Below are 25063 nucleotides of genomic sequence, written 5' to 3'. Positions count from 1 at the left end.
ATTGACTGTTTGGTAGAACTTCTAGCGATTTTTTCCAATTAAAAAGTGTGCTACAGTCTGACTTCATTTTCCCATTTAACATGCTGGTACATTTCCATAGCCATTTTGCCACATAACAGAGAAATAAGAGGGCTTTAGTCATCAAATTGCATACCATATTTAAGGTCTTGAGATCTGCTGCTAGGTGGCAATGTTTGAAAGCCCTCAAAAAGTGTGCTTTATAAACTTAAAATTTCTCTTCAAATATTACCATGCTATCATAAGTTGTTTTCCTTCATTTTGGCCTGTGACATCATCATCTTCTCTACCAAACTCATGATGATCATCCTTGCCTTGCAGGAAATATTAGTTTTAAGCATAGAACATAACAAAATACTTGTCAACTGACTAGAAAGATCAGCAATGCTTATTGACACAAATTTGAGGATCACTTGCCAATGCATCTGACTAAAAGCAGAATCAAAAACTGAGTTTTGTAGGTATACCAACAATTCTTTTTGAAAGTATTTACATCAATGAAGATATTACTACCTATGCAAACCACAAAAGATTTTTTTTTTCATAAAATGCATATGTTGGTGTCATATAACATAAACACATTTGCATGCCATACCTGAATGGCATAACTAACAATATGAATAAGCTAAACCTGAAAAGAAATAGCTTCTATGAACTGCACATTACAAGATGGAAACATAAAGAGCACAAAGTTAATTCCATATTTCCATATAAAATATCAAAGAAAATCTTCTCTAGACAGACAATATGGATCTCCTGCATCAGGTGCACCATACAATGCATTGCATAGGGCCGAATCTCACTCCAACAGATGCCCCATTAAAAAGATAGGGCCCAGGGTCCACTATATATTCAATGGATGACCTGTTTTGATAGGCTGCAGTGGCAACCACCGCTACAAAGGTAGTAAATGCAGTAGCATTAGAGGTTAGTGGTTGTGTAGCCATTGGCAGTGTCAATGGGGAATGGAAAGACTAGAGCCCCTATTCTTTTATGGTAGAGAAGGGGTAGGGGGGCCTTGGCACCTCAAGAACCCAGAAAGGCCCTTTTTCAGTAAAATCCAACAACAAAAGTCACAATTCCAGCATTAAATTGTTCAATTTTAATGGTCGACTTCATTGAAGTGTAGCTTTGATGTAACATAATTAGTACAATCAGAAATATATATACATATTTTCTGCGATAAATATAGCCAAAGTAGCAGTAATTGATAATTACAAATTAAGCACTGGGTATTTCAGATTGTTTATTGTGTCATGATGACACAATAAACCACAAAAAATACTCTTCTAGATCTTCAAGGACTCGAATCATTATTTGGGTTCAAGTCAAGAAGATTGTGACAGTTTAGAAGTAAATGGTCCCACTTTCCTGCTTGTTAAAGAAGGCCTCATGTGAATAATAGCCGAATCATTGGCCCCAGCCTCCAAGGCCATCCTTCCAGCTTCCAAGAAACGAGCAACAGCATCCTGTACATAACTATTTGCTTGTTTCACTGTCATAGTTTTGCCAAGATCAGTATAGCTTTTGAGTAAACAATCCCCATTCAACTGTGAAGCAAGTATAACAAGCTCCTCCTGGAACTCTGAAATCTTCTTATCTTCATCTATTGGAACATGCCTTGATGACTTGACTGGTTCAGGAAGTGTTTCTGCAAAGTATTGACAGTGTAAAATATTCAGCACCCAAAGAAAGTAGTAGCTTTTTTATGTAAGAAAATTATGGTCCAAGATAAAAGAGAATAGCACCACCAAGAGATTCTCAACGATGCCAAAATAAATGAAATCAACAAACTAAACATATTGTATTAAAGACCAAATTTATAGAGTCAATATCCTAAATTTTTATTCAAATTCTATACTGGAAGATTTTTATCCCCATTATTTACTTAGCAATGTGGCATCTAGTAGAGCAATTCAGCTATATATGTACAAATCATGAATCAATTTGTTTATTCATCATTAAAAAAGCTAGCTAACTTTCAATGTGATCAGGATTCACTCGTATTTTATCGTTCATTCACCACCTATGTAACTGGGTAGGTTATGTAATAACTCAGTAAGTCTGCGATCTCCCCTTCCTGAGATAGGATTTAATAATAATAAAATGAAATTAACTTTGAAATAAATGAATGAATAAAAATATCATAAAAATAAATAATAAATATAATAATCATATAAATCAAACCCTGTGTCTGTTGCTTCAGAAAATATATGATAGTAAATTCCAAGGCATTTATCTATGTGAACAATATAGTACTCCAACAGGATATGCAACTGCTGCAGAATAGTATCAATTGGCATAGGAGACAATGTCTGGTACAATTCTGACAATGTTGTCTGGCTTTTCTCCTAAATTACCATACATATTATGGGAAATACAAGCAGTAGTTTATAAAAATTGAAAGGGATAAATGGGAAAGAATATGATCATATTAGAGACTCCATTAATCTGGCCAACTTCAAGAGTCACCACGTGTTATAAGTGAACTGTTTTTTTGAAGGCCAGCAAATTATATACTTAAAACAGAGACTTCATTAAAAAAGTATCAAGGAGCGGCAGAAGTAAAGAAGACAGCGATCGTATAATATCCATTTGCTGGGTTAGTCCACATCCATATTTATTATTGATGCATAATCACAGACTATTAACAATTAGTTGATAAATAAAAAGTCACACTATCAATAAAAGGATTTAATAATAGCAATCAGACAAAGCACAATCAAAGGCAATTAAGCTGATCAAAAATAAGAGAAGACAATGATTGAGTTAAGAGAATCAATTTGCAATGGAGAGGTGCAGTTAAGACCATAACAATCAATCATCAAGTGGTACAATTATAATAGTCATGTCCATTCCAAACAAGGGATGCAGCTGTTGGTTGCGATATAATATTTAAAGAAGTCCAATCCCACTCCATCAGGTAATGAATTACATATCAGAAGTGAATGACTGGATTAAATAATTGAAAGATCTAAAGATCTAATATTTCTGAACTATAAGAATTATAAGGCATATAAATACATATATAGTAATAAAAGTAATACTAAGATCTTCCTTATGACTTTAGTCATAAAGAAGGAAGGCTGAAGCAAATTCATATGACTCTTGATGCATTGAATTGTGAATCTTTTAGTTCACATGTTAGTAACTTCTTGTAAAATGGTTGAGTTAATGCAAGTCATGATAGATGATATTATTGTAGGAGTTGATAAAATCCGACTCCGCAATGCACCAAGATCACCTGTATGCAAATAGCTTGCCGAAGAGAAACCAAAGGAGCAAGAGCTTGAAGCAAACAATGCAAGAGAAAATATTTCACAATAGGAAAAAATGAAATTGCTATGTGAATGGATGAATTTACAATGAGAGAGAGACCGAATATAAAGGCCTCAAGGACGCTTGTAGAACAAGCTGGAAAGTGGTAAAAAATAAGGTTGACAACTAGGCACACTTCCACAAAAAGTTGGAACATGCTAGAAGGGAACAAACTCCCGTGTTGTCAACAACTCATCACTACAACTATTAACTACATGCATTAACCTAAGTAAGCTTAAGTAAAAGAATAAATAATTAATAATTAATTAATTATTTACTCTAACAACCCCCCTTAAGTGCAACTTAGGGGAATGCCTTAAGCTCACAAAAACTAAGATGAAATGCAGAATGGGTCCTGACAACAAGGCCATGTTAGGCACCCATGTAGAATGCAAAGACATGCAACCTCTGAAAATGGGGAAAGAAGGAAAACCTCATGGGGAAAACTCTCCCCCAAAATGACGTACGTACAAACATGTTAAAAAAATGGAGGAAGGAAGGAAGGCCTCAACAAGACCCCCCAAGGACAACTTCCACTGGAAATGTTTTAAGAGACTCTCTCAAAACCATAAGTACAACCAGCCCCCCCCATGAGATATAGAAAAGATGCCAAAGCCCCCCCAGAATAATGGAGCCCCCAAAGAAAGAATCAAACCAATGAAACTACAATGCGGAGTAAACAAGAGAACAAAACAAGGGAACCCCTAAATGAGAGGGAAAACTGGAAGGCCTAGCTAATTCCCAAAGAAACAAGTATGAGAATCCTGAAATGGAATCCCCAAGGCAGGTGTGCTGACATTGTCATGAATGTCCTCTGTAGTATCTGCAACAGATGCACCTAGAGGCTCAATGAATGGAGTTGGAGGATCACGCAGAGCGGAATAAGAATCCTGCGGAGGAGAAAAGCCCTCAACTGGATGTGGTGTAGCAGTCAAAACAGGGATCTTAGGAACAATACAAAGGTTCAAGCATCCGAACTGCACCACATGATGCTCCTGCGAAAGAGAAGAGGTGTGCTCCAAAAATGGAGATGGTGGGCAAAAGTGTGAGAAGGTATAGAGACAGGTGGAACAATCAATTGTCCCTATAGCAATAAGGCCACCTGTAGCACGATCCCAAATGAAGACTAAATCTACAGTGAACTCAATTGTCTTCCCTAATCCACTGTGTGTAATTTGAGAAATCAAGAGAAGGTTGGCAGGCAAAGATGGAACATACAATACATTATTGAATATACCATCCTGGATGTGAACTAAACCTTTCCCACAAACTGGTAGGGTAGTGTTATTCCCCATGAGAATATGAGGAATAGGAGAAGCCTCAAGAGTAGAGAAGACACCTTGAGAAGATGTCATATGGTGAGAAGCACTTGAATCCAGTATCCAAGGAACCTATGAAGGAGATGCAATGGAAGCCTGTAATGCATGACCCTTTCCAAGATCTGATGTAGATGGCGAAGATGTGGAAGAAGACTAAAAGGCAGACCCCTGTGAGGTAGAAGAGCATGGAGAAGAAACAGTATTCTTCTGAAGAAGAGCTTGCAAATCTACAATTTGTTTCTCCTAGCCATCAAATCTCTTTTGAAAACAATGTGCCTCATCATGAGATCCTTTTCAACAATAGAACAGGTAGGAGTCTCAATCTTCTTTTTCTCCTCCTTCTTAGAAGATGATGAACCAATAGAAGAGGGATCTAATATCTGCTTCGACTCCTGCTCCTGTGTATCCTTGACAAGCAATACCTGCGACTGTGAACCTGAAAGTGAATCCCTCTGATTGATCTTGGAATGTTCACGAGTTAACCGATCACAAAATATCTCAAATGATGGCACCCTGTGTCTGTCACCCAAGGCATCCATAGTGGAGTAGAAAGTAGAAGAGAAGATATGATACTCTCCCCTCAACTTTGAGTGTATCAAAAAGATACACTCATCATCTGTCTTGGTTTTCCCACATCCCTGCAAAAGTGTACGCAAAGATTTGAATTTCATCAAGAAGTCCTCAATGGTGGGAAAACTATCAAGTGTCAAAGAAGTCAACTCTGCATCAAGCGAAAGTGCCCGGAACTCATTCACTGTGCCAAACAAAGTCTGAAATTTGAGCCAGTAAGCCCGTGGAGTGGTCAAACCATCCAAGTGAAATAGTAGACTGTTTGAAATGTTCAGTGCAATCAATCCCATGGCCTCATCCATTTTGTTCCTGTGCTAAAGAACCTCAAAAGCTCGTGTGAGAACAAGTTGATTCTCATCCAAACATGACCATTAGCCCCTTGGCATGAGAAGCCGAGTCATTTGTGCCTTCCAGGTCTGATAGTTGTGTGGCGTGAAATGGGTCACAGATGGATCCGCCATTGAGAGAAGACGAAAGTAGAAGGGTTTTATTCTGAATTAAATTGCAGAAAAGAAAATACACCCCCCCCCCCCCCCAAACAACAGATAATGATATCCCTCAAATACCACAAAAGAACAACTACGAAAACCAAGAAAAACTTTTAAAAGAACCTGGATTTCGGATGCAAAGAGGGAGGAAACTGACACCTCTACTTCAACACCAAAACCAAGAGCTCAATATTACTCCAAACTGATTCCAAATCTGGAAAGTAGACAATAAATCATGCACTTTTTTTTAAAATAGCATTGAAATGTGTCCATATGAGCCCAAATGAAGCCTTTGAAGGTGCAAAAAATGGGATTTTCGAGTTGCAGAAAAATTGAGGAACAGAGATGTCAAACTTCCTGCACCAATGTGTAGATCACGAAATTCTACCCCAAAACAAAAAAATTGCTCGAAAAAATGAGTCCGTATGAGGGAGATATCGCTGTTTGAAAATCACCTCTGTAGTCTTTTTTTTTTGAATCACCGCCGTCGCACCTCCAAAAAATAAAGAAAAAAGCCCAAAAAGTGTCAGATCTGTTATGTCAAACCGTCTTTCTCCTTTTTCTCCAAATACTGAAAAAATTCTCTTCCTTCCGATTGAAGAAAAAATCACAAACAAGCTAGGGTTTGTCTCCAAATTGCAGCTTCAAAAATCCTTCAGCCAAGAAACAGCAGGGAGGCTCTAATACCATGTAGGAGTTGATAAAATCCGACTTTGCAATGCGCCAAAATCACCTACATGCAAATAGCTTGTCGAAGAGAAACCAAAAGAGCAAGAGCTTGAAGCAAACAACGCAAGAGAAAATATTTCACAATAGGAAAAAATGAAATTGCTATGTGAATGGATGAATTTACAATGAGAGAGACCGAATATAAAGGCCTCAAGGAAGCTTGTAGAACAAGCTGGAAAGTGGTAGAAGATAAGATTGACAACTAAGCACACTTTCACAAAAAGGTGGAACATGCTAGAAGGGAACAAACTCCCGTGTTGTCAACAACTCATCACTGCAACTATTAACTACATGCATTAACCTAAGTAAGCTTAAGTAAAAGAATAAATAATTAATAATTAATTAATTATTTACTCTAACAATTATATCAATTTACAATGTGTAATTTATCTTTCATTTCATTCCATACATTGGTTTTGGCATGCCTTCTCTTTTGTGGTTCAAGGTGTTTCCTCCGTTGCATGTCTTGACAACCAAGACTGTCTTCTTTTAGCTATGTTGTATTCTTTTGTGTGGAAACAAAAATTCTTATGTCCTAGAATTGTTTTAGCTCCATCATCTCCTAGAGCTCGTCGAGAGCTTTCTAATGCATTTTGAACAAGTTTGGATGCAAAAGTTGCGAAGATAACTTTGCTAATTGGGAAATCTCGTACAAAAATTTGCATTATTTTGCATATTGTTCGCTAGGATAAGTATATTATCAACTGGTTATGTGAAAATCCTCATCTGGGACCCTGGTAATGAAAAATGTTGTTTGGGAAACAATGGTCACTTCTGCTCATGTCCGGAAGGTGAAAATTGATGTTCTAGATAACCTTTATCAAGTAGAGGCCAATTCAACCATCAAAGATCGGATTCACGGCCATTGGGGAAGTTCAGCATTTCAAGTGAAGTCTTAAAGGATGAATCCTTATTTCTCTATAATCTACTTGATCCTTTAGTTGGGACCTGTGCTTGTGTATACATATTCGTTATTATTTCGATCTACTTCCGTGATGTAAAGTGCAGACCATGAGTGCTTCCTTCTTGGTAAAAAGGTTACCTTTGGAAAGTGTGGTGTGACTTAGTCCACCTATGATGAGTTTTGACCCTTGGTGTGGGCCTTAATGTCTGTGCATTGCTTTTGTACTTGTCTCTTTCAAAGTAAGTGGGTTGGTGTGTATCCAACACTAGTGTAGTTAGTGATGGGTGAGTGTTCAGATGGTGGTACTGTGAGTTTTCCCAACTCATCTTGGGCTGACTTAGTGCAGAGGTTGAGAGAGACTCCCTTCCAATCACAACACTTTGTAGTTATATCTCCTTATGCATATGTCTTTGTGATGCTACCTTGGTCAAGTTGATCTTTCGTGGTTGACTTGAAGGTTGGAAATTGGGTTTTAGTTGAAGGTTAAGAGTAGTATCCCTAGCGTATGGCTAGAGGGGCATGGTATCTATGAACACATATTACCATCATGTGAGTTGGTATGAAGTTAAATATACGATTTTGTTCACCAATGGAATTCATTTCAACCTTGTTGAAAGGTGATGTCATCTCTAGTTGGGTTAAGTGACCCTAGTCCCCAATGATAGTTGGACTCTCTATATCTTTGAGACTATGTTGCTCGTATGCTTGATAGTAAGTTTTCTCATTAGTATCCCTTCATAAGGAAGGAGTGCACTATCAAGCCTCTTTGATGTGAGTGCTTTTGGTTGTGATCATGTAGCTTGATATGATTGTACATATTTTTGCCTCAGGTTGGATGTAGCATCCCTCAAAAGAGTGCAACATGGGCAAAGAATCTTCATCCTTTGAAATTTGAGGGTGAGTTAGTGAGATTCTAGTTAGATTTTTTAATGCTCTTGTTTGGCATGGTAGTGTTCTTTGGTATTTTCGGATGATTCTTCCCCATGATTCCAATTTGATTGGAAGTGCGTAGTATTTTGACCATGGATAGTGGTCACTTGGTAGGTGCATGTTGTAATGGTGTTTCTTGCCTCCCAGTGTAGAGTTCATGGCTAGATTAGTTTTCCTAGCACATTGAGTTCCTTGTTGAAGGGTTTTGTGATGGTGTGATACTCTTTCTCTTGTGGCTGACCCTTTTCAGTGATTGACAAGATGGTTTGCGAATCTTGGAGAGATTTGGTTTGACTTATGGAGAAGTTCGTAAGCTATCCTTGAGTTTGATTGGTTTTGATTCCGCACTCGGTGTGCATTGCTCCTTGTTGACTTGCAGGCTTCCAGGAGTAAGCCTAGTCTTTGGGGGGAGATGATGTAGTGCCTCTCCCATTTGATTTTTTGTATGCCATCCTGAGGGATGTGACCTTGATATTCTTGCCTTTTGAGAGATCATGTTGGGACTGATGAGTGGTCTACACCCTTGGAGTCATTTGATTTCTGTTTTTGTATCAATAAATTGATTATGCTTTACCTTGATTAATGAAACTTATGATGTACTCGATGGTTTCACAAAGGTGCGTGTTAATGGTTACCTAGTTTTGTATGGTATTACGATGTTGTTTCGTGAGTACCCTTGAGATATGAACAGTGGTTGCACTGTGTGTTACTTTGGACTATTGCACCTGATTTGCTTCCTTCAATAGTGATAATTCATGTATTTGATCATGTTGATTAGTGGTATTTTGACCATATTTGTGTGATGGTTCTTTATGATGTTATCTAGTATACTTTGTATTTGAGATTATTGACGATACTTCAAGACGATTCTCTGCGATTTTATGTCATATTGTGCCATATAAGTTGTTGGGTGATCTAGTTATTATTTCCATTATTATATGCTTAAAATAATTGGGAAATGATTTATCTATATTTGGGTATGGGATTATGGATTCTATTTGCATATGGAACATGTTCATTTGGATTCATGATTATTGTACCTCTACATTGTGGATATATGTTCTTTAATTTTAGTTTATATATGCTCAATTGATGAATAATGATTATTTAAATGATCTAATTTAAATGCAATATCATGTAATTATATGTCATTATACTATGTTGCAGCACTGCTATGTGTGGATTACCTATTGGTGCTACTACAAAATGGGAACAAAGTCGTAGTCACTTGCTTGCAAGATCTACACGGTGTCCTGTTCCCCTTCACATGATTGTGTCTTTATGTGCTTCGGCTATTATATATTGAGCAGACTACACTTGACGTTTCTTGTATATTGAATAGGTACTATGTACATTCACCCTGAAACCATAATCTGAGTGTGTAACTATATCCCCTGTAGTAGGCACCAAAAGATAGTAACTTTGACCTTTCATGTTCAGCCAATGTCATTCCTATATGGGCAACGTAGCCTTATAATTGGAACTATTTAACCCTCAAGAAATCGGTAAATCTGGCTTTATAATGCATTATGTGATTAGAACCATGAACGCATTTGTGCATTTAGAGTTCTGTAGTTGTCACATTAATTATTAAATTAAATATTGACTAAATTGATTTGCAGGATTTTATTTATTTGATATAATTTAATTTATTCTCTATCTGATTTGTCATAGTTGAATTCCAAATATCTAGAATTGATTTATTTGATTTGGAAAGTGGACACAGATTATTTAATAGGTAAATAATCTATTTTATAAGTCACTCGGGAAAGTGCTTATATTATGCCAAATCACTTCTCACTTGTTTTATTTCATGGTCTTGGGGATATTCCTCCAAACCCTCTTTGGCCATTTTATTGTTATGCTCATTGTCGGAGCTTGGCTCGTTGAATCTTTGCAAGATAGATCCCATTGGATTCGTGTCGGAATTGCTCCACTTTGCTGAAGATTTCAGCCGATTCGGTAAAGTCTTCATTTTTTCTTCGTTTCTTGGTTTAACCAAATGTGTGAGGTAGGGCATCTTACCATTTTGAATTGGCCTCATTATTTCAAATGAAATAAATTGCAAAAAGATCGTGAGCCGAGAATTAGCATTCACCCACATTTGTGTTTGATTTCTCCACCTAGTTGGGCGGGTGTGAGTATTTTATGTTTTCTCAATGAGGGTTTTGTAAGTTTTGGTAATGTTATGCTGTCAGATTTTGCGTGTGCCTGGTTGTTGATTTGTATTTGATTTTTGGAAGTTTGATCATTTCTTAGAAGTGGGTTTTCCATCTCATCAAAATCCGAGAACTCTGGTTTTTGGGTTTTTTGTCGCCTTGTTTTGCATGCCATCCAATTTTTGTATGTCTCCTTTTTTTGGCTTGACTTGAATTTTGGGTTAGTAGCCTCTCCTACGAAGAGCAAGGTCCTCGAGTCAAAAAGATTAGAGGACATTCCTAGGTATTTTATATCCCACTCAAACAATGTGTTTTCAAATTGAGAATGAGGGCTTTTTATTCTTGTTGGATTGTGATTTTGAACTTGGTTTGGGAATTTTATTCAACCCTTGGTACTTTGACCACATTTCAAAAGTGGGTTTCCACTTTTGCTGGAATCTGAGCAGTTTGAATTTTGCATGTTTTATCTTTGCCTCCTTTTGCCTGCCACCCATGTTGTGTTAGGATTTTGGTAGCGTATGTCTTGATTATGGAAATAGATTGTATTCCATGTTTCCTTTCATGTCCTAGTTTTACTTTATGGACATTGGGATTTGTGTTGAATCTGTACTCTCCCAACAAGATGCCTAATTGAGTGAGTTATTTGTACTTCACTCTTTTGTTGCATTTCTCATATCTAACCCTTGAATAGGTTTAAATGGGTAATTTCACCAAGTTGGTTGTGCCCACCCACTAGTGTGTGCGCATGTGTATGACGAGATCTTGCAAGACCCAAACTCCTAGATTTAGGTCGGTTAAGGGATTGTTCTTCATTTGGGGGTTTGGTTAGCAAATTGCATTGCCTATGGGCACTTATAGTGTGATGAACATGGGTATATAGGGTAGAACTATGAAGTGGCTCCTCTCTTGTACCCAGGCCCGAAAGTGGTCGACCAGGTAATGTGAAAAGGTTTACTAAGTGATAACCAAATAATTTATATGGGAAAACAAAACTTAATGATAAGATAAGAGAACACTTGTATGTTCTCCAAGCGTCCCAAAGGGAGCCAATGTGCAGGTGTGGCATCTATACGTTCTCCAATCTTCTGTAGAAGTTGTCACGAGGGCACGATGTGAGGCCTCCTTTTGGAGTTGAGCCGCACCAGGTATGTGGCTTCCCAAGGGAGTTGAGCCATACTAGGTATGAGGCCTCGTGGGGGAATTGAGCCATACCATATACACTTTGAGCTTGTCGATGCCAAGCAATTACACTCCACTAGAGTCCCTACCTAGTTATCCTATAGCATGCCTGGCTAGTTATCTAATGTATTGCACTGTCTTCATGATCATTGAATTGTTGTCATGCATTGTTTGCCATGTGTGTTAGCCTTGTATGCTTTTGTCTTATGTGACTGTGGCCAAGTTGCTATCTCCATGAGCACAGTGGGGTGTGCCTAAGGGTTCCACGTGGTTGAGAGGCATTGCTACCTATACCACTCTTAAGGATCAGAGAATAAGGATGGTCTTCTTTCAGTTACAAAACCTTGCCTTGACCTTCTCTCTCCTTTTGTCCTCTTGTTGTTATCCAGATATTCTTGATGTATGTCTTACTTGGTACTTACACTATTCTTGATGCACATGTTGTACTTAGTGCTTATTGCTTTACTTGATGTTGTATTATCACTACTGTGAATTAGAGATGTATTTGGTAGAATAGCATGGTAGATGTTTTCGTTTTAATACCTTGATGTATTGATGTTATCGAGTGCCTATTCCTCAAGATGCATGTCTCTGGTACTTCCCGGTATGGAGGTTTGTTTTATGCAGCTGATCAGATTATTTTGTTGCATGCAATTTGGGTACTTAGTCATACCTAGTATAGTCAGCAAATCGTACGATGAAACAATACTTCATGTTTCATCACACATAGTAGAGAGTTGTATCACACGGCTCTTGGAGTTTTATCGTGCAATACAAGAGGTCATCGTACTCAGCCCAGAATTCCATCATGCAAGTATGGCATGGATTCACCAGATCATTGCATGGCTCTTGGAGTTCTATTGTACAAGCTGATAGACAAATATCGTACCTCAAACAGTGGGTATTTTCCAACTTGTTTAGAGAATGCGACCTAGTGACTTAGGTACCATTTCAGGAGTTACTTCTTCCCAATTCTTTACAGATCACCTATTGGATATTTTGGTGTCATTTTTGCAAGTTTTTGTATTCCTTCTACGTTTTAGACCAAGAAATGAACTTGTATGGTTTAATCATTTAAGACTTGTACTTGGGCCTTAAAACGAACATCAATTATAACGTAATATGTTTAATAGAATGAACATTGTTTTGGTTAATTCACCTAGATGGAAAGGTACGTGTTGGTAAGTAGTGAATGTTTGGGGATCGTTGGTTGGTTGGTTATGTCTTCTGTTGCAATCTTTATGATTGTTATATGCATGTAATTATGTGTTTCTTAACAAAATTAAATATGTTAGTCTATGTTTTATCCTTGTTTCTAAGGATCTCCAGGCAGGGCATTAAATAAATCCCAAAAGGTTAATTCCCAAGCTTGGGTGGGGATTAGCAACCCTCTAATCCTCGACGGAAAAATCCCCGAGGGCAGGCTTGGATCTGTAAACTTTGAGGGAATCTATCAGGTGGTCTCTAAGCGCCTTGGTTTATATTCAGAATTCCTCTTTCCTTACAACAAAGTAATAGAGGATCAAACTTAACAACAAGAAATATAGATAGCATATGAAACTAAATACAAATGGACGATTGTCCCTACTTATCATATACTTATGGAAATCAATGCATTTTCTTGGCAATTCTACTTAGGATACAAGAATTGAGCCTGAAGTACCAAGAGACATTACAAAGTCTACTAAATGGACATATGCATGTTCAAGGTAGATATCATGTAACTCCAGAATTTCGAAGTTCAATTATTTTATGTTTAGGAATGTTGTCCAAAAGAAATCGTGGTTTGCTAAGACTCGCCTCTTAAAAGTTAAAAAGGATTCCATATCTGCTACAGAAATGTTTGATAGGTAAGTTATGCACTTTCCAAATATAAAAAAGAATTCAACAAATCCAACTACGTAATCTAACAATTCCTAGAGGAGAAAATGCCCGACCTATATAATCCAAGGGATAGAAACGATTTATTATATGAAGTTTGCAACGACTTATCTCTAATATAATTTAACCCTGAATCTTACTGGACAGTAGGAAATAGGGCCTTTACAACTCTCACCATGGCAAATGAAAGCCAAAATAGATGCCAATAGCCATATAGGTTCAGGGATGACAGAAGATCATAAACGCCTCAATGGATAAGATAGGTAAATTTTACCATGTTCAGTCTGCAGTTAGCACTTTATAAATTCTGGAAAGTCACTGCAGCCCCTTGTTTAACTTATTGTGTGTTACCTCTTCGGGATCATAGATACCAACGTAAATCCAAATTAATATAAGAATGAAAGCACAAATAATCAGTTTCAAGAATACTGACTCAGATGTCCATTTTATTGCCATCTGAGACCTTTATTTTTATTTCTCTCATTAATACCTGATTCGTCATTCTAACTGTTTTGTAACTGTATGACTAAATACAATTTATTCATATAGCTCTGAGTTACATGCCAGGAAGAATTTCTTGTACCAAATTATAGATTTACAATACAATATACATCTCCAAGTATAAAAGATTTTCAACATGGAAGTATAAATAATAAAATGCTGAATAACTCCCAAGATTAATATAATGTTTTAAGATGTACAATTAACTATTTAGCAACCTAGAGGCATTGTTTCCATACACAGCAGCAACCTCATCCTCACTGATTGGTCTCTAGCACATTGTTAAAGATTAGAACAAGATCTGTCAGATCTTTGATCCATGGTTTCCTATTTTCTTAAAGTTAAAATGTGAATCATTTTATTAATATGCCTCTTAACCACACAGTTTCTTCACTTTAATCATGTAATCATCATTAAATTTACAAATGATTTAGTTATGCAATACACACATGCAAGACCGTACAACAAATTAAATCAAGTAACAAATGTGAAGGAAGCTTATGCATCTCTATTTCTAGAGGGAGAGAACCCTGCTAAGAGTTACTTCAAGGTGACCATAAATGCAAATATGCAAAAGCCTGCCATGTCCATTATCGTCACAAGGAATAGAGGACATATCACCAGCAAGGAAATTTGTGACCAACATGAATCACAGCACTTGCTGAAGGTTTTGCAAATTTTGGTCCCAAGCAGAGTGGGCTTAACCATGGAGGAAACTCCGTAGTTAAGCGCACTCAAGCTGGAGTAGTACAAGGATGGGTGACCTCCCATGAAGTCTCAACACTTCAGCTCTATGAGCATCACCTAGATGCAATGAGTGCTATATGTTCCATCCATTATCATGAGAGATGGATTCTTGTGAATCACAACTCATGAAACACAGGTCAATGAGTTTGACTCAAAAAACTACACAGTTGAATCCTGATAGTAATATCGCAATTCTCCATACCATAATTTGACAGCAATTACTTTACAAGGCCACTCTTAAGGCTTGTTCTTTTGGTTAGCAATGATCATCTCTTCATCCAATCATTGCAATAATATGATTTCATCATAAGTCATTATGATTCATCATAGGCCACCATTACATAATTATAAAGCATCGCAATTCAACATAAATTATCATGAAAAGAAGTTATGCTCACTACATCATACAATATCATTAACATTGAATCACAATGAGATATAGACAGAGAATGCAATATGCTAACTCATAAATTACATTATTTTGCATGTTAAACAGGTCAATCATGGAATTACCTATGCAACCGTTATACTTGCTCAAAAGATAGATATAAACCTCAAGATGATGTTATTTTGAAATAAGGATGCAGTTTGGACAAGAGGCTCAACAGAAATGTGTAACAAAACAAACTACCATGTTTCATATCAGTAAAGTTGAGTGAAATTATAACTACACAAAAAATTCTACTATAGATTAGTAAGACTGCAAACTAGATTTTTTTTTTAAAAGACATCTGTTATGTATTTAAATGCATTTAATGATAGAATGAGCAATCTTTTCTTGTTTAAGAGATTTAGGCTAGCTCCAAATCAAATGCATTCTTATATCTTCTTAACAGACAATGTCATGACTTCTTGTTGGGCCTAGGGCTTGTTCATGTACTTCTTAATCCTTTTAAGGAGATCTATCCCTGCAAACTGACTACTATCTGCCAAATTTGAGCTAGGCATAGTATTGAACATCGGGTTTTCTACCAGCTTCAATTCAGTAACATACTATTGTAGTTGTCATAATAATTTTCCTCCATTTGGTGTACCTATTGTCTATGATGATGTAAGTTTCTCTCCAACTGTATTCTAGATTTCCAATTAGCCTTCTTTCAATCATTAAGTCCAGTACTCCCTAATTCCTACATTTCTTTAATTCCTCACTCTCGTGAATGGTTTTTAACTTCATAGAGGTGAATGATGTTCTTCTTTATTCTTTTATATATCTGCATTATTTGAAAGGCTACAGTAACTGAGGAGTACCTTCATCAAGAAACAATTGCAGAGTACTAGATACATTTTAACCTAAGGATGTAACTGCAACTTATAAGCAACTCCATTAACCTTCTAGATTATTGCTACTGATCTACAATGTATTAGAGATGGTCTTATGTTTGTTTCCCTTTATATAGAGCATCATTTAGGCTTGGTTTCATCTTACTTTATCATCTACACTGGTAACACAGGGCTCCATGTTATTCATACAACTTGGCACTTCATGGACTCTTTCTGCTCTCTTTTTAAATTCTCTGTTTGAATGGTATATTTTGTAACATATAACACTTTAGATTTGCCTTTAAGTTTGGCTATTGAGAAGCAACATCCTCTAAATAGGTTTTATTAAATTATTTTAATAAGATTTCATAAGTGAGGAGTGCATGGATAGTGATACAGGTGTAATTTAGAATGTCTTTTAGAAAACCTTGGATATGATATATCTGAAAACAAAGATGTTAATAGAAACCCTTTAGCATCAGAAACATAAAGGAATGCAAGCCAACAAAACAGCTGCAGTCTCCCCACTACCATCGTTTTGGGTTATTATTTCTTTACAAGATTAAAAGTAGTCAGAACTGACCTGTCCTAAACTTTTTCCTTGAGCAGTTCCATACTTTCTGGATACTTTTTTGTCCAACTCCATCCTTTTGTTTAACGTAGTAATATTCACAAGAAACTTTCTATGAAACATAACCAACCCATGCTAACTCCTAAGAACATGTAAACTAGTTAACTAGGTATCATCATTACCCAAGAGAAACAAGTTCTGTCTTCTACATCCGTAGGACAGAGGCAAGAAGAGTTCTGAATCTGAATTTATCAAATCAAGAACTACCCACAAGAAAAATTATCAGTAACTGCTGTTTCTGACAATCTGGAACATGTCCATGCATAAGAGTGTTGAAGAAGAGGAAGGATTTTCAGACAAAAGCATTTCTACACAATGTTATTCCTTCCATTACAAATTTTTGGTGAATATTGAGACTTAGCATTGTCAAAAAATATTTCTTGTAAGCTTTCTTGGGCTGCATGATGATATTTAATCTTTGTGAAACTCGATCTCCATCCCATGGCTAGTCCAAATGATTGTCCAGACTTGATAACAAAACTGTATAAACTAGTATAAAGTCTTACACAACCAACTTTGGGCTCCTTACAATATCTTCCAGATAGGCCCCTCATAATTCTCCCCAAGAGTATTTTATCATCAAGGAAGTAACATAATATAAAATGATTATTTTAGTCAAAAGATTCTGCCCTACTCAAATATTGTAAGACTGCAGTATGCAACCACAAAAAATTAGTGACAGGTTGAACAACTTAGTATAAATGCCTAGAAACAAATAAACCACATGAAAACTGAACACTATCTTAAACCATATGGAAGACTCCCAATGCTTGACAATCCTACATTAGTATTGTGTTACATTGCTCAATTCATCATCATAACTTAGTCTGATGTGAAACTGTTCTAGAAATATTATTGGCAACATAACCAGCACCCTAGACTGTGAACATGGGGCCTACACAGACTCAAAACCTACTCCAAGAACAACTAATGCAAAATGAGTAATCTACCATACAAAATAATGTAGTTACAATACAACTGAGATCATGTTAAAACTGTAACTTGGATCCTCGTACTGTTCTGAATGTGCAGATCGCACAATCCTCTTCTTCTAATGGAATACCATTTTACTGGTTATTAATACCTTGCACCTTTATTAGGCATAATCAGCGATCCTTGGTAAATGACTGTTTGTTAGCTTTAACATTAACTAGATTAATTATGTTAGTTAACATTAACTTCTTCTTTCTAGGTGCTGATAATGAGAAGGTGTTTTGGGCCGACCTAGATAGGGTCATGTCCCTTAATTTAAGGGACATGCCCTTCGGTTATGGTATATAAGTGGGGTGAAGTTGCAGTTAAAGGACACACAATTGAACACTAAGTCTGCTCCTATAAACAACTCTGTCACAAATCGATACTTTCCGTAATAAATATATTTCAGAAAGGACAATCAATATTGTTATCCAATTTTCAAGATCAGAGATAAAGGAAGATAAGAACAGCAGGGGATTAAAGGTATTACCACAGATCTGATCATTAGAATTTGCAGAAAATTTACAGATCAGGTGTACCAAAATGTACAGCATTTTACAAATGCAAGATAATAAGAATTTATAGGAGAAATTTATGCAATTTTTAAAAGGGAATTTAGTAGATGTTTTCTCTAATCTGAAAAGTAAGGTAAAAACATTCATGAACTATGCTCCATTTCAAAAAAAAAATGTCCTCTAGTTGTTTCTCCCACCTGTCTTCTATCACCATACTTTCCAACTCACAGCAACTCAAAACTCAAGCACAAATAGGATGAATGACAAGAAGATAAAAATCATGCCATCAAGAGAACTTGTCCCCATGTTCTCATGAGACAGATAAGTTATTTAAAACAACAAAAACTACACCTAGTGGACAATTCTAAGTTTACAAAAACGTAGAAACAGAAGATCACTGGGCAAATTGACAATTTGAACCAACCTTTATAAGAGAATAATTTCATTCTTTGTACATGGAAGAGGGGTGGAGAGGTGTCATAGACATCATGACAGCAATTGTTATTTCAAAGAAATGAAACTATATCAGTTGGCAGCTAGAAAATTCAAAAAAGAAAAGTCAAGTAAAGAAAAATGTCTCGTGGTCAATCTATGTTTTGGCTTCAGAAGCACAACTGTCAAATGTAAAATATAAAATCCAAGCCATTTCTCTTAAAACGAAAATAAAGGTCAAACATCTTATCCACATGGAAATAACAATGGTGTAGTTCAAAAGAGTTAATATGATGCAAAAGTAAGTGCAGCAAAATGCAATAGATTTTGAAGAAGGAACTTTAATTATTATAGCAGGCAGGTTGTTAATGAGACATCTGCAATGAAGAATGAAAATAGATAAACCCTCTACCAAGATGCTAACCTGTTTATTTGCCTCTATCCCATGTCAGTTTAGACACCCAATTTGTACAATTACTACAACTTGGCCTACTCAAGCAGATTTAAGGTCATCTAATGAGCTCCTCCTTGGAATTTGACAACCATAACTTATAGATTTGAGGACCTGATTGGTGATAAATGTTTTTTATTACTTTTGTATCAGGAGATGCAAATGCTCAGTTTGCAATAGGCTACAACTCCTTTCAGTGATCCAGATAGTTCAACATCCTTAATGATGATGATTTGCCAGATCTTGGCATCTTGTGTGTCTTCCCTTATTCCAATTTACTTTTCCATGTATCATGTATGTTATTGTCAACATCAAATTGACAAATATTTAATGACTATGCTAAATATTGAATACTTGCAACAATATTTTATGGATGTTTAGCAATGCTGTCATATGTGGAAATTCTAAAAGTAATCATATGTCTAGATGAGAACAACTTTAAAATATATAAAATTAGCAAATCAGAGAAGATATAAACTATAGTAAACTCGTCCAATTATTAATCAAAGAAAAAAGACAAAGCAAAGAAGCCCAAACCTGGGCAATCTTTTCGCGGAGTATCTCTAATATAAAAATAGCTTTCAAAGCTGCCAGCCCACGCATCTCTTTTTGTTAAAAAATCTGATTTAAGATTGAAAAGCTTCTTCACTGTTGCAGGCAAAGACGAATGCTCATAATGTGAATCTGGAGTAGGGCCGTCTGGCTCATGGATTACTGCAAATAAAAACAAAAAAATCATCAACATTTGCCTGAATGACCATAAATTTCTATTAGCAAATATATCTTGCACAACCAAGTTCATCATGTCTTAAAAATCACACAAAATAGCAAAATTAAATTGTCTTTTCCATTCTTCCATGAAGACAGAACATATTCCTTGTCCACAACTCTTGTAACATCCTTGATAGATATAGGCAAACACTGATGATGCAATAGAAGCTAACAATATATTCACAAATATGTATGCTAGTAAAAGCAACGACTCCAGGTCATATTTGTTAGAATTGGGTCCAAAAGTAAGTTTAGAGGCAAATAACAAATCTTTAATTTGCACAACTCCACCTAATTGATATTCACAATTTATTGTTCATAGTCTTTGAAAAGTTTTTTCCAAAGTGGAGACTTCAGACCAGTTATTGGAGACTTCAGACCAGTTATTCTCAATGTGATTCCAATATCCCCAATATCTCCATTTCTCGAATTTGAGATGGGAATTCTATTTTCTACTAACAGGAATAAATCATGTTATAGTAGATTCTGGAACAGTAGGATGAGGAGAGGCATTTCCATTAAAACATTCAGATTGTATGAGGATGGCAAATGACAAGCATTCAAATTTTCATTAAATACTGAAGTGCAAAGACAGAATTCAAGTATAAAATCTTCTTATTATTTTATCAACAATCATGTAAATACAAATTCAAATAGTCCCTTCTTTATTCTTTGATTTTATAATTATAGTTTTTTTCTTACTTTTAAACAATTATTGACATGGGTGATATCACGTTGTCCCTGTGATGTTTTCAGCAGGCTGTGCATCTGCAATGTCTCAAGGGTTCAAGACATCCCAAAGTGTCACTGGGACACCCAAAAAATCCCAAAGCATTTCAGAGACACGAGATTCAAAATAAGAAAAAAAATGGGGACAACTGAGCCACTCAACCTGCATCTTGAAACATTTGGGAAGACCCCAAGGAGCAGATGATGAATCTCTATTGAATTACATTAAATGATCACATCTGTCTGTGTTGTCTGAACTACATGCACAAATCACAGAGCTTGAGAAGCCAACAAGGACCAAAGTGTCCCCTAGCTTCCACAACAAGAGTATATCACAAATCACAGAGCTTGAGAAGCCAACAAGGACCAAAGTGTCCCTAGCTTCCACAACAAGAGTATATTTCAATAAACTATCTTATGATCTAAACCATTCAGTGTAGATCATGAATCTGAGTCTCTGTTTTAAGAGTGAAAATGTCAGCCAGGAAAGTCTAGTGAATGCTTGCCCCAGATCATTTTGAAACAACTAGCTCCAAAAAATTGTGGAGAGGCTGGAGAGACAGGAAATGTAGGCTGTATTTTAAGCATTTTTACACCAAAGCTTTCTGGTATATGGTCTTGACAGCATACGTAGAATCTGAAATTTCAAGGTTATTGATCTATACCTTTGAATCTTGATGCATGAATTTCAACATAATATTGTGCTACCCATCCAACAAATCATAACCATGCATTTGCATTCTGCCAAAATTTAGATAATAAAACAAGTGAGCTCTGAAGTTTTCAAGGGACAACAAATTGTGCCTATCACTCTACAAATACAAAAGATATGGTTTTAGTTCTGAACGGCAATAAAAATAATAATGCCACTCATAGCTCCAGTACATCAGGGTCCAGGTTGTGTTACCACAGAGAATTGTACACAAACTTAAGCTAACAATGACTTGAACAATTTATGCTGGAAGTTGTCCATCGTATTCATATACTCGGGATCGCTATACAAACATCATTGTTGGGATGCAATTGAAATCCATGAATTGTATATTAAGACCCAAGAACAGCTCAGAAAGCTTAATTCCGTAAGACTATCACTGGGAGATAAATAGAAGACACATAGCAAGGTCTCTATTCCAATCTTGTGGACATCTTGCCCTTTAAAATCCTAATGAAAGATCTCGTACATTGTGCACCCAAATCAAGCTGACACCCAATTGCAAGATAGGCAAAGGTAAATATAATAAGCTTTTGTTGCTTGACTAGCTGGGGAATCCCTTCCTGGTTTTCCATGAAAGTGTGCATCCCGGGGTAGATATTTGATATCTCTCACCGATTTCTGAGCTCAACAGTCCTGGTATCCTGTTATTGAACTATAAAACTGAGCATTTAAGAGCTCAAAATTTCTTCATCCCCAGTTGCATGACAAGCCAGATCAAACAACCAAGAACTAACCACATACACACAGATGTGTCTGAAGCAGGAGCATCCCTGGGTTCATGCCAGTCCACATCATCCAAAAATAACAATAATATTGTAGATAGATAATAATTATAATAGCAGTAGAAAAAGCAACATCAACAAACTGTGCCTGTTTTAAACTTCCTGCCATTTTAATCTCTGCAAGAATGCCAGAGCATTATAGTGATTGGAAGATTTGGAACTTCTTTAGGAGGAACTGAGGACACTTTTTTTCTGGATTTGTTGAATGGAAGAAGGATCCACCTTCAGATTTTACACAGCAACACTTCTGGGCGAGTTATTACTGCACTTAATGCTGCAGAACATCTCATGTTACCCTATTCTGCATTTGGCTTGTTACGTTCATCGTAGATGAGGTAATCTTTATTAAATGCAAGCAATGTTCACACTTTGATGGGTAAACTAAATAAATAAATGAATATGGCTTGCAGCTTTGCATGTAGACCTTATCTATTTCATTTCCAGAGACCCATGTTTCTGGGTCTGTAAATGCAGGGCAGTAGGGAAAAATCCCTACTGTGATGGAGAGATTCTCAGATCATGTGTGGAGACAATCTGCTGAGAGTGATCATCGGGCATTCAAGAGCATACAGTGGCTAGATTTGATGAAGACAGACTGGAAACTATATTATTGAAGCTCTGTCACCAGGATTCAATCGAGTGTTGTCACATATCTGTATAACATTTTATGTTTATAATAAATTTCTCCTTCATGCCTTCCATAGACATAAGAGGCAATTCAGTTGACATCCTCGTTTTTGCATTTACATGGATTACCAAATTGTCTGCTATTTTCTTGAGGGAATCTATTTGGGCTGCAGGGACTAGGCAGTCCCTTAATTTGGAACCCTTTCCTACTGTATCAATGTCTTTGAGCACTAGAACCTCGAGCCTAACAAACTGTAAATGTAAAATATACCGGCAAAAACTTAAATTGCGGGAAATGTCATAGGATGTCCTCGTTTTTCCTTATGCTTAGCTGAAACAAAACCAAAAACAAAAATAACCAGAATTACAAAGGACGTTCCCTGAAAATGCAAGAATTTTCGTGATATTTTTATGAAAAAATATAGAAATTCCTGTGCACTATTAAGTTTTATCTTGACATTTCATAATAATTGAGCAGACTTACCCGCACCAATTCATTTCCAGCATTTGGTAGAAAATCAATGTTTATGGTTTCTGTTTCAGGTTCAGTTTCCGGGTAATTTTGAGTAGAAAACATCTTTAATTATACAATCCAGAAATCCACTTCCATGTAACCCAATTGCCACAACCAGACTCTCATATTACATATAAATTACAGTAGAATTGAAAAACAAATCTTCACCCCCAAAAAAAACCAATATAAGAAATGACACCCAACAGCTATTCCAGAATTCAGATTAAAGAAAAAGAGAGTTTTTCAAACAATAACAGATTTCTGGCATCTTCAAAGTATTTCATATTGTAGACAACTTTGTATAGAAGCATTTTTCGGAAAAAAGAGAAGTAGATAAGAAGAAGCTAAAGGATAAGACATACCTGTGCCCTTTTCAATCCAAGGAGATATCAGAAGTGTGGGTACTCTAACTCCAAGCCTATCAAATTCAAAGTAAAATGGTTCAGGCCCGTTTACGCCATCAGGATTGGGCACATTGGTAACAGGAGTAGGAACATGATCGTAGAATCCACCATGTTCATCATAGGTAATCAAAAACATCATTTCATCCCACTGAGGACTAGCCCTAAGAGTGTCATACACCTCCTTTACAAATCTTTGCCCGTCTGTTACATCATGGGAAGGGTGGTCATCATTGGCAGGGTAAATATTCACATTAAAGTATCTCTGCTCAATCACCACATAATTAGGAAGGATACCCAATTTGGCATGCAACTTGAAGGATAAATCAAACTCATGAAACTTGAGAACATGCTTAAGTTTTCTAAGCTGGTTGAAAAAAAGAGTCGCAGGGATGTTCTGGTAATAAATCCCAAAGGATAGGCCCGATTCATCTATTGAATCAAAAATGGTCTTCTGAGGGAAGCCTTTAACTAGGTCTCTCTTAACGTTGCTAGAGGCGCCATGAGATGTTGCGGAGTGGACATAGAATCTATTGGGTTGTGTTGAGGTGGGTACAGAGGAGAACCACCTATCAAAAACTCCAAATTCAGTAGCGAGTGTTTTGTAAACAGGAAGAGCGTCAGGCCTAAAACCGCTCATAACCTTCTCGGCCATGCCCTCGCTCATGTTCTCCGCTTGTTGGGCAAATCCATTCATGGGGGCTGGATTTGCTGAGGTGTCCTCTGACCCAAAAATCTGTTCCCTTATGGCCTGAAAAGAATGGCCCGGATCAGGGTCCACAAATTCTGCATCACTGGAAAAGTATACTCTCGGAGAATTTTCATCCATGGTTGAAACAGGATTGGATTCATTGCCAGTAACACCGTCTATTTCATTGTTCAAGGCCTTCAGCCATCCTAACATGTGATCAAATGACCTGTTTTCCATGACCAACACCACAATTGTTTTGATGGGTCCATGGATTTTGTGCTTATGTTTGTCAAATTCCAGGCCAAAAGAAGTAAAACTGAAAAAAATCAAGTTTACTACAAGAGCCTGCAACAGAATTTTCCTCTGATACTTCATTGTTCTAGCACCAGCAAGCATTGTTCTTCATAAACAAATTTGATGTCTAGATTGTGTTCTGGGTGTTTATATTATGAAAATTCAAGCAAGGACAAAAGGTTGGTCGTCTACCTAGAAAGTATATTCTATATATGCTGTTTATTAGGATCAGATATAAATGGAACTGGTCGTAAGGGCTTTTCTGTGTGAGGAAGAAAACGGAGATTGGTGGAGTAAAATTAAGGAAAATATCTTTTTCTTTTCTCACAATTGTTAACACATTAAATTAATATTACTGTGTAAGTCGCCTGGGCAGGCCATGATTTTGAGTGATTGTGAGAGCGAGAACAATCTATAAACTTGATTCTTCAAGAAATTCTATTTATTGTCGTAATTTGGTCAGCTAATAATTATATTTAAGTTATAACAATTAAAAATATATTAGGTCAATGATATATTAAAATAATTTAGG

The 25063-nt window shown here is 36.5% G+C and overlaps 1 protein-coding gene across 1 annotated transcript; it reads right to left on the bottom strand.

The window, feature by feature from the left end:
- Positions 1-1105: 1105 nt before the first annotated feature.
- On the bottom strand, positions 1106-24653 carry LOC149556145 (non-specific phospholipase C1-like). Its single transcript, XM_089830264.1, has 3 exons — positions 23508-24653; positions 19545-19721; positions 1106-1669 (listed from the first exon to the last, which is right to left on the bottom strand). The coding sequence occupies exons 1-3, from the start codon at positions 24631-24633 to the stop codon at positions 1347-1349; spliced, it is 1626 nt and encodes a 541-aa protein (XP_089686390.1). The 5' UTR covers positions 24634-24653; the 3' UTR covers positions 1106-1346.
- Positions 24654-25063: the final 410 nt, after the last annotated feature.

This window comes from Cupressus sempervirens, chromosome 5, assembly GCF_028749045.1.
Source record: "Cupressus sempervirens isolate cs-2001-9-10 chromosome 5, ASM2874904v1, whole genome shotgun sequence".
Classification (NCBI taxonomy): Eukaryota; Viridiplantae; Streptophyta; class Pinopsida; order Cupressales; family Cupressaceae; genus Cupressus; species Cupressus sempervirens.
The sequence above is the reverse complement of the archived record's forward strand: the minus strand, read 5'-3'. Positions and strand labels throughout refer to the sequence as shown.

What these genes read in the sequence shown, in the direction of transcription:
- LOC149556145 (XM_089830264.1), bottom strand. Translation starts at nt 24,633, where the DNA reads ATGCTTGCTGGTGCTAGAACAATGAAGTATCAGAGGAAAATTCTGTTG. An exon ending in TTGGATTGAAAAGGGCACAG is followed by an intron (nt 19,722 to 23,507) that starts GTATGTCTTATC and finishes TTTTATTTGCAG; the next exon opens with TAATCCATGAGCCAGACGGC. An exon ending in TCCGCGAAAAGATTGCCCAG is followed by an intron (nt 1,670 to 19,544) that starts GTTTGGGCTTCT and finishes AATACTTTGCAG; the next exon opens with AAACACTTCCTGAACCAGTC.